At 28.7% G+C, this 16,354-nt stretch overlaps 2 protein-coding genes and 1 non-coding gene across 3 annotated transcripts; 1 reads left to right on the forward strand and 2 right to left on the reverse strand.

Annotated features, from left to right (window-relative positions):
* The first annotated feature begins 2,014 nt into the window (after positions 1-2,014).
* Positions 2,015-2,115, forward strand: LOC129299368 (U6 spliceosomal RNA). Its single transcript, XR_008590549.1, has one exon. It is a non-coding gene; the product is annotated as a U6 spliceosomal RNA (small nuclear RNA).
* A 3,896-nt stretch (positions 2,116-6,011) lies between these two features.
* Positions 6,012-6,580, reverse strand: LOC129299366 (pathogenesis-related leaf protein 6-like). Its single transcript, XM_054937831.1, has one exon. The coding sequence runs from the start codon at positions 6,562-6,564 to the stop codon at positions 6,070-6,072; it is 495 nt and encodes a 164-aa protein (XP_054793806.1). The 5' UTR covers positions 6,565-6,580; the 3' UTR covers positions 6,012-6,069.
* Positions 6,581-11,973: 5,393 nt separating this feature from the next.
* LOC129299367 (pathogenesis-related protein 1-like) lies at positions 11,974-15,104 on the reverse strand. The gene is made up of 2 exons (XM_054937832.1): positions 15,003-15,104; positions 11,974-12,621 (listed from the first exon to the last, which is right to left on the reverse strand). The coding sequence occupies exons 1-2, from the start codon at positions 15,102-15,104 to the stop codon at positions 11,974-11,976; spliced, it is 750 nt and encodes a 249-aa protein (XP_054793807.1).
* Positions 15,105-16,354: the final 1,250 nt, after the last annotated feature.

The following is a 16,354-nucleotide window of genomic DNA, read 5'->3' on the forward strand; positions in this document are numbered from 1 at the left end:
GAGTACGGTATAAAAAAATTGTTCATAATTTCAACAGTTTGTTTTATTGCTTATTACAAGTCAATCTCAATCAGAGTCCGTATTTCAAATAAATAGACTTAAAGAGAACTTTCTTTCTCATAAGTAATATTTCAAAGAATCTTTCGGATGTGAAAATCACTTTACATAATGATATTATAATATGATGAGATGACATTACTTTTTTGTTTTTTTTTTTTTCAAATTTTTGGCCCATCTGGTTGAGCTGAATTAGGTTGGAGCGGGCCATTTAGATGAAAGAGATGAAAACCAGTATGCCTCCACTCTTGTAAGTAATGAGTATCATTAATTATTTGTCATGAACTAGAACTGTTATGTATGTTCATTTACAAGTCAGCACTTAATCTTCTGAAATATTTCAAAAAGACAAAAAGGAAGTGATAGAGATAGAGAAGCTAAATAGGTCAATCTATCAATTGAACTGATAAAATATTGGATTAATAATATCTTGATCAGTTTTAATGAAATATTTTGTTGACCGACAGTTTGACCATAGTTTTGATATACTATTAACTTTTGAACTAATATCTTAACTTGTTTAATAACTGATCTCATTTTCAATAACTTGTTTTTCTCTTCTTTTGGATTTATGAGGTACTAGTATTTCATAGAAATTTTTTTTTTGTTTGTAATATATATAATTACAAAATGAAAATTTATTTTTTAGGAATTAAGATTTTAGTCTATCTCATCATTTATCCCAATGTTTCATGCACACGAATTCGAAAAAGTATTGTTTTTTTGAAAAAGAAATGAAAATGCATTTGTGTTTCAACATAAGGCAATATACTTTCCCTAATTCAAAAACAACATTTTTATTGGATATACAATTAGATCAAAGCTAATTGGCAAATTTATAATCATAAGAACAGATATGGGAATGATTTATGAAACCTAATTAACAAGGACCTTTTGCTTTAAATATGTAAAAAGTGCTAAGAGACATAGTCCTTGCAGGGAACTGGTTTCTACGCTCATCCTTAAGATGAAATTTGGACCATTCAAATTTTAATCTAGATGATCCAGATTTAATGTATTATAATATATTATATTTATTAAAATAAAATTATAAAATAATTTTAATAATTTTTTTATTTTTAGTCTAATCTAAATTTAATTTAGAGAGTTTAATTTAATATTAAAATTTTTATAATTAATGTATATTGATTATTCAGATACACTTTGTATGGTCTTAAACTGTGCAAAATAAATCTAAATAATTAATATAATTCAATTATAAAAATTTAATATTAAATTAAATCTAAATCAGATTAAAAATAAAAAATTATTAAAATTATAATATTTTTATTTTAATAAATATAATAGATAATAATATAATAATATTTTAAATTTAAATTATCTAAATCTTACTCTAAGGATGAGTGGGGAAACTCAATCCTCCTTCGAGTTGGAGAGGATATACAATTGGATAAGTGTGGGGTCCTCGCAACGCTTCAGATGATTTTTGTAATTGATCTCAAATGGATGTTGACTTTATGTCACTCACTCACTCACACACACACACACACGGATGTCCCACAGTATTTTGGAGATGCACGTGTAGTGCCAATCTGTTCTTTTAAAAAAAAAAAAAATTGGTCAACTTGTCATGATACCTCATCACTTGTATCAATCTGATTCATGGATAGTTTTAATTAATATTCATTTTTGGCATTTCTATGGAAAGTAAACATGCATTAAGGTGGAGGCATGAATTTGAATAATTAATTAGGAGCTGTTTGTTGAGCCGTAAGTGTAGTTTATTCGGTACATGAGTGACTTTTTTAAAAGAAAAAATATGTTGCATATGTATACGTTTTAGATTCACCATAAGAATGATTATACATATACAGGATAAATGTTTTATAAAAATTTTTTAAGAACTCGGGATATAAGAATAAACATGTATTAATCATATTTAAGAATTTGCATAACTTTGCGAAAAGCTTTTATGATATGCAATCATATACATATAGTCTCTTTGGGGCCATCTGATAAATTTGGACTATACAAAGAGGATTAGCATGATCCCTGCTCAAGAGCGAATAAATATATATATATATATATATATATTATAAGTGATCGCATGATAAGTTATAAATAATGTGGGTCCTTAATATTATTCAATATAGAATAAGAAATTATAAGGGTTTCGTAAAAGTCAACTGGTATCAAAGTTTTAATAATAGGACAAACGACGAAAACAAAAAAAGTATTATAGTATCTATGACCAATTCAATCAAAATCTTGAAACTACCTTGAAATTTCAGGTTATTAGTAAGCAGTGATGGGGTTCTTTTTATTATTATTATTTTTTTTTTCGTGATAGCATTGATTGTTTTTTGCCCCCTTTTTTAATAGGAAAAAGAGACATTTGGCTGATCCATTCATCAACTCATCATCCAACAAAACTGAAATTAAAGATAAGCCAGATGGGTTGATTAATGGCTAAGTAAATGACTTAAACTAATATTGTTTGTAATTATCACAATGAAATCAAATCTGTGGGATAATATAACAAAATTTAATTAACACTAAACTTTATTTACGCGTACGTTAGCATTTCAACTGTGATAGAATAAAAAAGTCTTGTAGCTTTGGCTGATTAATTAATTAATAACCTAGCTAATCGTGACGTCTAAGTGAAATTTTAACATTTTAATTAAGCTACTCTTGCTCATGCAATATAGTAATAAACTAACGTTACCATTTCAGCTGATGCAACAATTATGCCATGAAATCATCAAAAGTGTGTGTGTTATTATTTATTGCATAGTTAGGTGAGTTTGAATTTGATTTAATTACAAAACAGAGGTTTGGGTATAGGATTGATCTTGTAAACTAATTTTACTGAGGATAATTATTTTTGCAATAACATGATTTATATTTGAATGCCTTGACTCAAAAATAGTGATTTTAAAACTGAGTTGGATGGTCAGACTAGTCCAACCATCGATCAGTTCAGATTTCAATTTGATTAATATATAAAAACTGTTTTGTAGGTTGAGCCGGGTTGGGCCATTTTGGATCAGTGGTCAAACCAGGAATCAAATCTGGTTTTCAAGAACCGAACTATTCAAAAAAAAAATTTTGTTAATTTTTTTAAAAATGATCAATTTTTTTAATCATTTGATATTATGTTATATCATGTGACTTGTTAAGTTATTATAAACTTAAAATATTTAATTTCTTTAAAATTAAGTAGCAATTTAATATTTATTTCTTATATTTAGATTATTATTATACATATATAATTTTTTTAATTCAATTATTATGTTACTAGTTTGACAATTGGTCCAATGTGAATTGTGAATCACTGATTTTTCAAGTTCAATGTGCAGTCCTATTCTAAAAACATTGCTAAAAAATGATTATAATAAAAGTTAGGGACTTTTGTGCATATAGCCCATATCATAAGATTAAGTAAAAGAAATAGCTTATTCTTTCTTAAATTTTAAAAATGACCTTTTTAAATTTAGTTTATAATTCATTTATAAAATTACCCTTTTAATATGTTTTTTTGTAAATACCAAAAGATTCAAAATGCAAAAAATTTCCAGAACGAGAGAGATGAATGCGAGAGAGAAGAAGAATTGGATGCGAGAAACAAATGTGAGACAGCAGAGTGGTGTGAGTGAGCCACAGTCACGATTGTGAGAGATAAACGTGAGCTGAGATACATCAACAGAATGGAGCATGTCAGCAAGGAAATGGATCTATAGATTCATAATTTTTTATTTTATTTGTTTAGGTACTTGACTCTCTATGATAAACTAAGAGTCTAAAAATTTTTGTAGACTGTGTTTGATCCGTTTTGGGTAAGTGATTATGTGTTTTTTGTGTTACTAATTCGCGACACTAATTCATTGATATATTGCTCTATATCACTAATATATTATCGCAGATCAACATAACTAGACAATCAAACATAAACTTATTTATCATTGATATATTTACATATATAAATAATATAGTATTGCATATCAGTAATACAAAAAATACATAATAATTTGCACAAAATGAATCAAACACAATTTGCAAAAAAATTTAATGTTACTGAGAGATGTGAAAATGGCAAAAATCTGATGATAGATAATAGATTTTGGCCTACTCTTCTGCTTCTAGAAATAAAAATTCCTCTTCAATGTCTAATGTCTACTTCATAGTATTCCTGGGAAAAACAAGGAGGAAGAGAGAAGAAAAGCTTTGCTATGAAAAAAGGCACCGACAATTTTATATTTAGAGAAAAAAGGAATGATTTAGAGAAAGCAAAAGAAATATTCAGTCAATTAAGGATTAGTTACAATATATATATTATGTTTTAATAATAAATTTAATTTAAGGAAAAAAAAAGTAAAATACATCTAATTGATTTTATGAATAGACCATATTTTATAATATTCAAAAATCTCATCCATAATTTATAAGAGTTGTATTTTTTGAAGCTACTGAGCTAATTTTTTCCAAAAGGTATTAATATTTGGATGATTTTGATCAAAAAAATATGTATTACTATTTAATTAAAAAGACATGAGTTTTATGATATAATATTGGGATAACATAATTTTTAGTCCCTAAAGTTGCTCTTAATTATCAATTATATTCTTAAACTTACACTTAATATAACTCAGTTTTTATAGTTTATTGAGTTATAAAATTATAGGAATTGATTCATATTGAGTCAAAAAATTATAAGAATTGAATCGTATTTTGAGTTAAAAAGTTATAGTGATCACTGAGTTGTTACTAATCTAATTTCAAGGATTAAATTGATAATCAAGAAAAATTTAAGAACTAATTAAAAGCTATAATTTGTCTATAATATTATATGACTAATTAAAAATTAGAGATAATGAAACTTTTAATCTCCCAAGTTTGTCTTAGTTATTGATCCGGTTCTTTAAATTTAAGTTTTACCAATTTAAACCTTTATATTTTTCTTAAATGATCATATTAGTCCTTTAAATTTGGAAACACAAATTGACTCTCAAATTAATTTGATGAATAAAGTATAGTATGTTAATGACTTAACATATATATGTAGTTAAATGAGACTAATTAACCCTTAAATTAGTTTAGTTTTTATCAATATCTGGTTTGTTAGGTTACCTTTTGTTCTTTTGTTTTGTAAAATACTTTTCATCTATTTTTTTTCTCTACTTAAATAATTGTACTTCTTTTCATTGTTCTACATAACTACCATCAATATTCTATTATTTGTGTTAGCATATTTTAATAGTGTTACTTTCTTTTTAAACAATAAGGATCAAATTGATAATTGAGGTAAATTTAAAAAATCAAATCAATCAAAATTAAACTTAAAAGACCAAATTAATAACCCAAAAATTATGATATATAATTTCATTCACTTCAATGTTGCAAACGGATTTTTTTTTTTTTTTTGGAAAATCAAAAGCAATTCTCCCTAGCATCTGCTTTGATGTGGTTTATACTTTCCTCTTGTCTTATTTGCAAGATAAATTTTATAATTAATTTTTGATTTAAAATGTAGGATATTTTTTAATAATTAAACTATTTATTTTTTAATTTTATCGTTTCTTGATTAGTATGAAAATATTTAATATAGTTGTATCATTATGTAAAGTCAATAAAGTACATATCATTTTTTTATTATATCAAGAAAAAACTAATATTTTTTAAAATAGGTGAAATGATTAAAAATGTCTTACAATAAAAATAAAAATGAATACTTTATAGTGTAACATAGAGAACTTGAATTTCTAAATAGGCTTATTTGGTTTCAGTACAGAGAAAACGTAGGTTTGGGCTTTAGAAAATAAGTTTTGGGCTTCTAAACGCTCAACGAACACTTGCATGTAATATCTTGGCACGTAATGTAACAGAACGGCATGCTCGTGATATATTCATGTTAAGTCCACTCCAAATTAAACAATTATGGTATGGTGCATCATATTATATATATATATATATATATATATCATGCCGCCTTATTATGAACAATTAAAAACATGGATCAAGGTTATTACGTTCCTGATGAACATATACAAATTAATAAGGACGTTGGCCAATATAATTGCCGGGAGGATCATAGTTGCATGAAACGAACCACCAGCCATTGGTGCACTGAACCCTAGCACATCCCACACGAACCGAGTTTTTCCAGACCACCTGAGTATAATGCAGGCACTGTTGCCCTCCCACGCAAGAGTTTGACGTGTGATTGTAGTACCGCTTCTCCGCCACCCACAGGTTCACAGCTGCCGTGCCGGTGAACGAACCGCTTCCTTTCGCAAGGTTCTCGCCGTAAGGTCCGCCGGAGTGGACCAGGTTGCAGTCACTCTTCCTGGAGTTGACATAGTTGAGGGCGTAGGTTGCCACCGTGTCGTCCCATATTATGTTCGCCACTCCGACCTCTGCACGAGCCACGTTGTGAGCGTTGAGGTAGTCTTGTTGTGAGTTTTGGGCTTCGGAGATTGGAAACAAACAGAGATGTAATAAAACGGAGAGGCAAACAAGAGAGAATGAAGTTTTGGAGAATCTCATGTTGTGTCAAGTAGTATGGTATTGATATTTTTAGAGATCGAGGATGGTCTTCTTGTGGATTAGTATAGGGTTATTTATTGGCAAAGTTGCATGAAAATTAATATTAATTGTTAATATATCTATAAAAGCTGTAGAATTAAAGTCACGTTGATCTTGGATTTCATGCAAATACGATATGTGCGTTGTGTGTGTGTGTAAATATATAGCCACTTGAAGTAGAGGGCTAGCTTTATAGCCACTTGAAGCAACTGAGAAAGGGAAAAGGTACTGACGATACTCCGTACTTGGCTGCATTTCATATCATAGACCTCTCTTTTGGTTATCTAAACTGTAGGTAACTTAGAAATGTCATCAGATTAATCCGTTTTCAAAATTCAAACCACCTAAGTTTGGTTTCGTTGCAATCTAACGTAGCTTTTGGTTGTTTTCCCTTTCCATTTAAATCATGAAAACATTTTGAAAAAACATAATTTTAAATCCTTACACTTTATTTATATTTTACTATAGATCCCTATACTTTTTTTTTTTATAGATTTAGAATATTAAAAAATAAAAATGTAGGGATTTAGAATACTAAAAAAACGTACAAAAATATATAACAAAACATAAGTGTAGGGATTAAAAATTATATTCTTTCAAACATTTTTTTTCTTCATATATCGATTTGACTGGATCAAATTGAAATATTGTCAAGCTTAATTGAGATTTAGGAGTATAGCTCTCGGCCTCTCTTAAAGACGTTGTCTATATATGCTGGCACGTGTGGACTTGAACTCAAAACGTGCTGCAGGAGCAAGTATAGCTCCTTGATTCTACTAGGACTAATGCCTGTCAGTAAACATGAAAACATTTTGTGCACAAATTTCAATTGCATTTCGTACATTCATAATTTTGTACCATTAATTATATTGTTGCTTACCACTATTTTTTTAATTTCATCTGTGCCTGAGAACAATATCACTTTTTCTTTTTCTTTTTTTACCTCAAGATAACAATATCACTTAACATTATTAATATATCAATATAAAAAATGAAGAGTCATGCTATTTATAATCAATGAATAATATCTTAATTTATTTAAATTTCTATATAAATACATATAATTTAATATAGTGAAATATAGTTGACCCTTTGGTGTCTTGATGAATACGCCATACAAGCATTTACATCGTGCTAAGAGGCAAGGCTACTTTTACAGATATAATTCAGCACCCTTTTGTTTTTGGGCCATACATATATAATTTAGTTCCTTCTTTTTAGTGAAGATGCGTGTAAATATGTTTATTTTCTCTATTTAGTACACTTGAATAAAAGTGGGATTCAAATGTTATATACTTTATACCATAAAAGTGGAATGCAAATCTTCTCGAAACAAACAATAATAATATTACTGAATCAAAACTCATCAGTGCATTGCTTGACAAGCATTCTGGTTAGCTAAATTATATATTAGTATGTGTGCGTAGAAATTAAACTACTTTGATCCGTTGACCAAAAACTGGATAAATTAAAAATATACATAGTAAAATTAGCAATAAATATTATATTCTAAAATCCCCAATTATAAATTACAGATCACCAAGAAAATTTAAATAATTCAGCTCTAGAAACTCTATCTGATAATCTTGCTCTCGACCTTCAATAAGATGTTTCATGAATTTTAAATAATTCAAATACGTGATTAGATGCCTTTAGAATCAGCATGTATAGGTCAATAAAAAAAAAAAAGAAGAATAATCATATATAGGATCTCTTTTACGGAGTATTCATCACTTTATGTTCATTATTAAGCCTTTAAAATATTTTTTTCTTTTGTCCAAAAAATATTTTTTTTGTTTCTGCATTATTCATGCCTTTATCCGTGGTCAGTTGTGATATCCCAGAATACATGTGTGCTTTCTATCCGTTCCAACTTGCAATCCCCTTCTGTTCATGTTGAACTTTCTGTGTCCATCAGTAAATTCGGGTGTTAGAAGTATTCGCGATCATACAATTCATGTAATCGACTAAATCTAATAAAACAAAGCTTGTTATTGTTTTGTTGAAATTAGTATCCGTACCTGAACATGTAGTTGACGCATGCACATACCGTCTGTGCCTGAACATATAGTTGAGGCATTTGTGACTGTAGAATCCATGTAGCCGACTAAATTTGGTTTTTTTTTCCTCTTATCAATTGAAGAATAGAAGTAAACTCATTACTTCATATTTTTTATTTTCATTTTAAATCTTAATTTATTTATCTTATCCACTTGAATTTTTTTAAACTATCTAAAACGATTTAAATTCATTAACTTTCAATGTGAGATTTGAAACTTAAAATTCAAATCTAAATCCACCAATTCGAACATTACTGTAAATATATATATATATATATATATATGCATGCATGATGGTAATATAAGCAACTAAGCGTGATGAATTATATCCGACCAATTAAATAATTTCCCTGCTCCTTTCGAGTTGCTCAGTTAATTTAACATAAGGTAAGACTTACATATTTAACTTTATATATTTAATGTATTTGTTTCCAATCAAATCATGACAAGTAGATTTTAATATTTTAATAAAATTAATAACAATATTTTATTATAAAATAAATAATCTGTATATGATCCATATGTTTTGATTTAATTAAAAACAAGTACATTAAGTATATAAAGTTAAATATATAGGTTTTTTTTCTTTAATATATACTCATTCTGTCTCAAATTATAAGATATTTTTAGGAAAAATTTAGTGTTCTAAAATATAAGACACTTTGATAAAAATAAGATTTCATTAATAATAGTTTTTTAATATTACCCTTCCCATATATTCTCTTTCATTAATATTTTTTATCAATGGAGTATTAAATTAAGAACATTTTTAAAATTTTATATGTTTGTCTTGCAAAAGTGAGATTGTAAAGTGTACTTAATGAACTTTATTAATATATAAAATTTTATCTAAAAATATTTTATAATTTAAAATGAAGGGAGTATTAGCTTATCACAGTATTCAAACTTCAAATCTGCGTGCATGACCATATCGGATCTCTCTCTCTCATCCTGGTTAACTTTGTCTTGTTTATATATACGGCATAATACAAGTGGAAAACTGCCATGCCGGTTATCTTAACTACTCCTCTCATTGTTCTAATTTATATAAGACATTTTTTTTAATAAAATTATGAATATCAATAAGATTAATTACATATACTTTATAATTGATGGAAAAAAATTAATTGATAATATTATTTTTAGAATGCAAAGATGAATTTTTAAAATATTCTTTATTTAATACTCCTATAATCTTGTGAAATATTGAATAGAGAGAGAAAATGTAATAAGGAAAGAAAGTAATATTAAAATAATTATAATTAATAAAATTTTATTTTTATTAAAATATCTATGTTTTGAGACACTGAATTTCCTTCAAAAATATTTACAACTATCTTTTAGAAATTTGAATAACATAACTCTTGTCGGCAACTTTCTTATTATAATTAACAATTTATTAATAATGTCTTAAAAATATTTTTAATGACCATCCCATCTGTGTGTGTATTTACACTTACAATTATATTATCTCAATAATGCATGAGATTTAAAATATTATCTCATACGATTTAAAAAAAAAATTAATGCCATTCTTCCTCTCGGCTGATAATATAATTATGCTGTCTCTCCTGCATCTTTAATCAGTATTCATCTGAATCATCGCGGACATTGCAACAGTTCTGTCCATAACCTGTGTTTTTTCTTGGAGTTATTTAAAAAATGTACTCCTCCATTTAAAAATATAAGATATTTTTTAATATTTTTTAAGGAGTTAAATGTTAAAAAATATAAAGTATTTTTAATCTTTTAAAATGTAATCATTATCTTTTTTTTTAAAAGTACCCCTATTGATGAATGAATTTATATTTATTATAGGGTATTTAATAAGAATAAATATAAAAAAGTAGAGTTAGTTTACAAGTAGATAATTATTTTATTGAGAGTAAAATTTAATTAAAAATATTTTATATTTTTTAACTTAAAAAATCTCAATTTATTGGCAACTAGTTTAGTCACTGTCAAATCAGTGAACTGCGAATTATTGCTTTTACCAATTCAATTACGGATTTGATTTTTAAAAAACTTAGGCTCCTTGAAAATTTTGTTGTACGAATATGGGTGATGGTAAAAAATATTATACGAATAATTTTTTGTTTACAAACTTAACGAGTTAACTAAGCTTGTACTCTCTTCGATTATTTTATAAGATAGTTGGAGGAGAAAATTTTTGTTCTTTTTAGTTTAAGGCACCATATGTTATTTATTACATATTTTTCAAATTATCCTCATTTAATATTGGTATTTTTTTCAAAATTACATCAAATGGGTTTAAATAAAGGCAAAATTAATTTTTTTTTCCTTTTCAGATATAGTGAATGAGTTTTAAGTCTGCTTAATTTCTAATGATAACACTGAAACTGATTTATATATATATATATATATAAAAACCAACGGAGTAACTCAATTTCTTGGTAAATGTAAACTTTGTTAAACATAACTTATGCTGTGTACTCCTTTCGATCCTTAATATAAGACAAAGTTTTTTAAAAAAATAATATTAAATATAAGATAAAATTAGAATAATTAATGCTTTTTTTTATTTTTATCTCTTATATATCTATTGTCATTTGAATTTCTGAATAATAATTTATTACAATCATTAATTACCAAAAAAAAGATAAAATTAGAAAATTACAATTTGTTTTACAATTTCAATTTTAATAAACATTTTTTAATAAATGCAAAGTTTGTTAACTTCATCTTATATATTAAAAGCTAAAGTAATACCATTTGGCATAGGAAATAAATAAAAATATTAAATAGTCTTATATATTTTTCTGATTTTATATATAAGTCACTTTTAATATATTTTAGTTGCATTGGAGCCAATAAAAAAACCTAAATATTGTTAATTGCTCTATCTAAAAATTTTAATAACTTCTTAACTTTGCTGCAATTAAATATACATACTCCATTAATTTATTTTCTCTTACTAATATTTAATATAGAGGATAAAATAAGAATTTGTGATGAAAATTTAGTAGTAAGACTTATAATTAGGACAAAAAAAAATTTCCCACTCCTTCTTATAAATAAGACATACATGAAGTAATTTTGTATATTGACACGTTTCTGAGCCAAGGACAGATAAATTTTCAAACATACAAAAAACTATGTGTATGTTAACCGTAAACTTTTACACAATTTTCTGCATATATATAGCAGAAATTACTCCTTCATTTGCACCATACATAGGAATTTAAAAACCACATACAACTCACAAATTAAATCACAGTCATCACCACATGATCAGAAAATAATAACCCACAACACACCACGTGCGTACTCGGTACTCGAGACCTCAAATTTATTTCATTAATCCACAATAGCAACATATATTTATTCCATCATCATTCTCAAAGCTCGAGGGCACTTGAAATTGAAACATCATAAGGACGTTCCCTTTGATGTTCCCTTTTGGGTTATAGATGCAAATGATGATGGTGCCTAGTCCATTGTCGCACCGAACCTTAGCACATCCGAGCCAAATCGATTTCTTCCAAACCACCTGAGTATACTGCAGGCACGGTCCTCCCTTGCAAGAGTTCGACTCGTAGTCATAGTTTGGCTTCTCCGACACCCACATATTCACCGCCCTGGATGCTGTAAGGTCGCCGCGGTTCCGTGCGAGGTTCTCGCTGTAAGGGCCAGCGGACGGCACTATCCTGCAACTTACCTTGAGCTTGTTGCCGTGGTCTTGTGCGTATTTGGCTAAGTCTGGGTCCCATCTCATGGGACCAACCCCGACATCGTCTCGAGCCCTGTTGTGAGCCCTGAGAAAATCTCGCCGTGAGTTTCGGGCGTAGGACGTGGCTACGATCAAAGCCAGCACTAGTGGGATGATTGAGGCCTTTTTAGGTATAACCATGTTTGGATATATGTTTTTCTCCAGTGTGAATGAAGAAGATGGAGTTTTGGTTGCTGGAGATGGTGAGAATGGACCACCATGAGAAGTCTATTTATGGCCTAACTTCATGAGGATCACAACTAAGCGAAGGCTAATATAATATATGTTCAATTATAAGACTATTTAGATAAAGTTTTTTCTTTTAATTTTTTTTAGGTCTAGATTATACATTCTCCTTCAGGTTTTATTTAGAAGATAGAGATAGAGAAAATTCCAATTTATAAGTGGTCTCATTGATTTTTTTTATTACAAATTTTCTCATTTACCCCTCATTAAATGTTGGTAAGAGGAAGTACTCATTTCATCTTATTTTATACGACATTTTTAAAATTGATAACTTGGTATCCCAAAATACAAAATATTTTAAAAAAAATAAGGTTTTATTAATGATGATTATTTCTATATTACCCATCATTATTTCACTCCTTAAAAAGAATTTCTTTCCTCTCTCTTATTAATGAAGACCATTTTTGGAAGTTTATTAAAAAAAGTTAAGATTGTAAACTGCATTTATAATGAACTTAACTGATATGTAATTTTTGTCAAAAATATGCATCATAAGCTGGGACGAAGGGAGTACATTATTATAACTGAGCATTTTTTCTCAATTTTAATAAAATATGTTAGAAATGAATATACATATAGGATCAGAGAGAGTATGCGTGTGATTAAGTGAGCATTTTCATTTCAACAATGTAGCATTATTTGAGAGGCCGTACCATACCATTATATTAGACCGAATCCTGAAAGCTTTGTTAATTAATTAGTCTGTCAGAAGGAGTTCCGTGAGGTAATGTGTTGTTGATTTGTATAAGGATACGCTTCCAGTAATGTATAACATTAGTTTCTGTCATTTCACCAAAACAAATATTTGTGTCTGTCAAGTTGATCATCTTGTGACAGAGATCGATGTCATCACTTTGCCATATTCCACATAAACGATCCAGGATCTCTAGTTGTTAATAACGCGATTGATCGATTTTGAACTTCCAATCAACAGATACAACACCATCTAATTCAATGCCATGGCTCGAGGTGAAAGATTTTCTGTCAGCAGCATCTAAAGTAACCCTAACTTGTCATCAATAACAGACTTAACCTACGGCGAAGATCAGATCCAAATTCCGTTGATAATATTACAGTTAACCTGTTAGTTTCCAGAGTTTACCCAATAAAATTCTTGCAGTCATATCTTCAAATAATTGCATGCATGTTGTAAATAGAAGATCATATTAGGCACTAGCGAAAATTAAGACTCGCAAAAAGATGATAATCTCTTACATATGATGAATCAGGATTCGAATTTTTATTATAAGCTCTCATATTTATTGTCTAACTATATATGTCCTCCACGGGATTGCTTTCAACAAGAAGACAATTTTACATAAGGCAATAAAAAAGAGAAAAAAAAATGTCGCATCAGGCAACATGGAATGTTTGATATATTTCCACCAATTCCACGGCAATTAATGCTAAACTTCTAGAGACTGAGTCATGAACGAGCACGTGCTTTGTGACGAAACGACGGTACAGTTGTTGAGGGACGTATTCAAAAGTCTCTGATAGATTAATAAAGTGGTTATTTCCTAAAAGTTTATTCCACAGTCATAAACAATTAAATGTCGTGTTTCCATTGTATGCCTTCATTCTAAAAATTTATAATCAAAGTCATTGTGTATTGGTGTAAAATTTAACATATAGTTATATAAAAAGGACTAAAAATTTAAACATTATTAGTTTTTTATGATATAATAGAAAGTTTAGGTGATTTGGTCCCAGGAACCATCAAAATCAGGGCACATATTGAGGCTTAAAAAGTGTTTACATAAATATTTACAGATCATTTATCAATAAGATTTTCACATCGATAATGGAATATAATCTCATGACCTTATGAGTTATGAGTCAAATTCTTACAAATTGAATTAATCTTTTATTTAAATTATTATTATAATGTATTATATGATTTGATTCAAATTTTTTGTCGAAGTGTCCATGATTTACATAACAAATTTTTTTATGAAATTGGTCTTCAATGTCAATCTGATGAAGTGGACTGAAATGAAGGATATAGCACCAACTGTTTGTTCGAATATCATTTCAAGAACCTCAAATATATTTTGTTTAATATTCAAGGCAAATATCGTGAGAAGCAAATTAAATGAATGAATTTTTAGAAAAGTACATTCTAAACAAAATATAAATATATATATATATATATATATATATATGTATATACATATATATATATCGATTAGGAGTGCGACAAAAGAAAGGCAGAAGAAGGAAATGAGATGTTTAACTACACTACAGGAATCAATATAAGTTTTTATTGGCGTGAGGTTTAATAAAAGATGAGCTTGCATGTCTCTGCGGCTCCATCTAAAGACATCAATAAAAACACACGTTTTTTTTTTTTTTTGGCTTACCTGAGCCATTTTCTCTAAACATTTTCCTGCCACCTTTGGCGATCTCACCCTGACGAAGATTTCTCTTCTATGCTCTCCTCTACCGGATAAGATGCAAGCCATCGTCACTTTCCTCTTGCAAATCACGAATTAATAATGAAGGGTAATCTTTTGTTTGCTCTTGTATGGTTGGATTTTCTTTTTTTTAATGTAGTGAAAGTTTAGGTAAGTTGGGTTTTGGTGGCTCATCAATGCTAGAGCATGCCTTCAGGCTCAAAGAAAGAGCTTACAAAGGTACTTATAAATTACCTACTAATAATGTCCTTACATTAGAGTGAGATTTGATCTCACAATTTTATGAATTATTATCCAACTCCTTACCAACTAAATGAACTTAAATTTTTGTTTGAAGAAATAAATTGAATGTGTTCTCTGCCATGCTTCTCTTATAAACTCTCTCTTTCCTCCTGAAAGTTTGATTCAGTAATATCTTACTTCTATCATATCAAGATTCAAGTATACTTTACATTTGCCTCTATAAGAAACCTATGCAACAGAAACCTCTTCTTCATAGAGATAAGATATATTGATGAAAAATGAGTAAGGAGAACCTAGAAAGCATGTGTGAAACACTGGAAAACTTAGCTACTTCCTCTAAACCTGTTCGCCTTTTTTCAGCCTTATCTTTTGATCGCCTTCCATCTTCTATAAGAAGAACCCTTTCTAATAGAATAGAGAACCTTATCGAGTTCTCCACCTTACTAGAAAATGCCCGCATCCAAAATATAGATCTTCCTTTCCTCAATCCTCACAAGCTATATCATAGAACCAATTCCTTTTGCTAGGGATATCAGATCCCTTATTTCTACCCAATGATCGCCGCCAAAAGTTGTACAAATTTCTAAATTTGACCAATATGATCTTCTAGCCACAACTGTTGAAGAATATATTACCCTTGAAATTGCCCAACCTTTGATAAGCACTTGGGTTAGCGAAGGGTATACACATCTCCATGTCAGGCCATCCGCCTAATCTTGGCCCTTCATTGAATAAAAGGTGTTCATGCATAGCCAAGATAGCCTTGCTAGACACCACTTACAAGTCATACAGTAATATCTTAATTGGAACTCTATTGACTACCCTCAACCAAGGGAGTGTGATTCTTACCATAGCCCCTGATTTTAATATCAAACTCATAGATCCCACTCTCTCCACCAAACTAAAAGTTCAAATCCAGATCTTTGGAGCTAAACAAGAACCCTCTACCACCATGGCCACCTTTCACCACTAAATCATCTATAGACTTCAAGATTATTCACTTGAACTTAACTTCCCTAACTCAATTTGGCATGCCTTATATATATAATTGCTGA

The sequence above is a fragment of the Prosopis cineraria genome, unplaced genomic scaffold (assembly GCF_029017545.1).
Source record: "Prosopis cineraria cultivar Desert tree isolate PC_DT_omini unplaced genomic scaffold, ASM2901754v1 PC1136, whole genome shotgun sequence".
Taxonomy (NCBI): domain Eukaryota; kingdom Viridiplantae; phylum Streptophyta; class Magnoliopsida; order Fabales; family Fabaceae; genus Prosopis; species Prosopis cineraria.

Excerpts from the sequence above, each read along its gene's own strand:
- LOC129299366 (XM_054937831.1), bottom strand. The coding sequence starts at position 6,564 with ATGAGATTCTCCAAAACTTCATTCTCTCTTGTTTGCCTCTCCGTTTTA.
- LOC129299367 (XM_054937832.1), bottom strand. The coding sequence starts at position 15,104 with ATGGCTTGCATCTTATCCGGTAGAGGAGAGCATAGAAGAGAAATCTTC. Across the intron at positions 12,622-15,002 it reads GTTTAGAGAAAATGGCTCAG|ACTTCTCATGGTGGTCCATT; the intron begins GTAAGCCAAAAA and ends GGCCATAAATAG.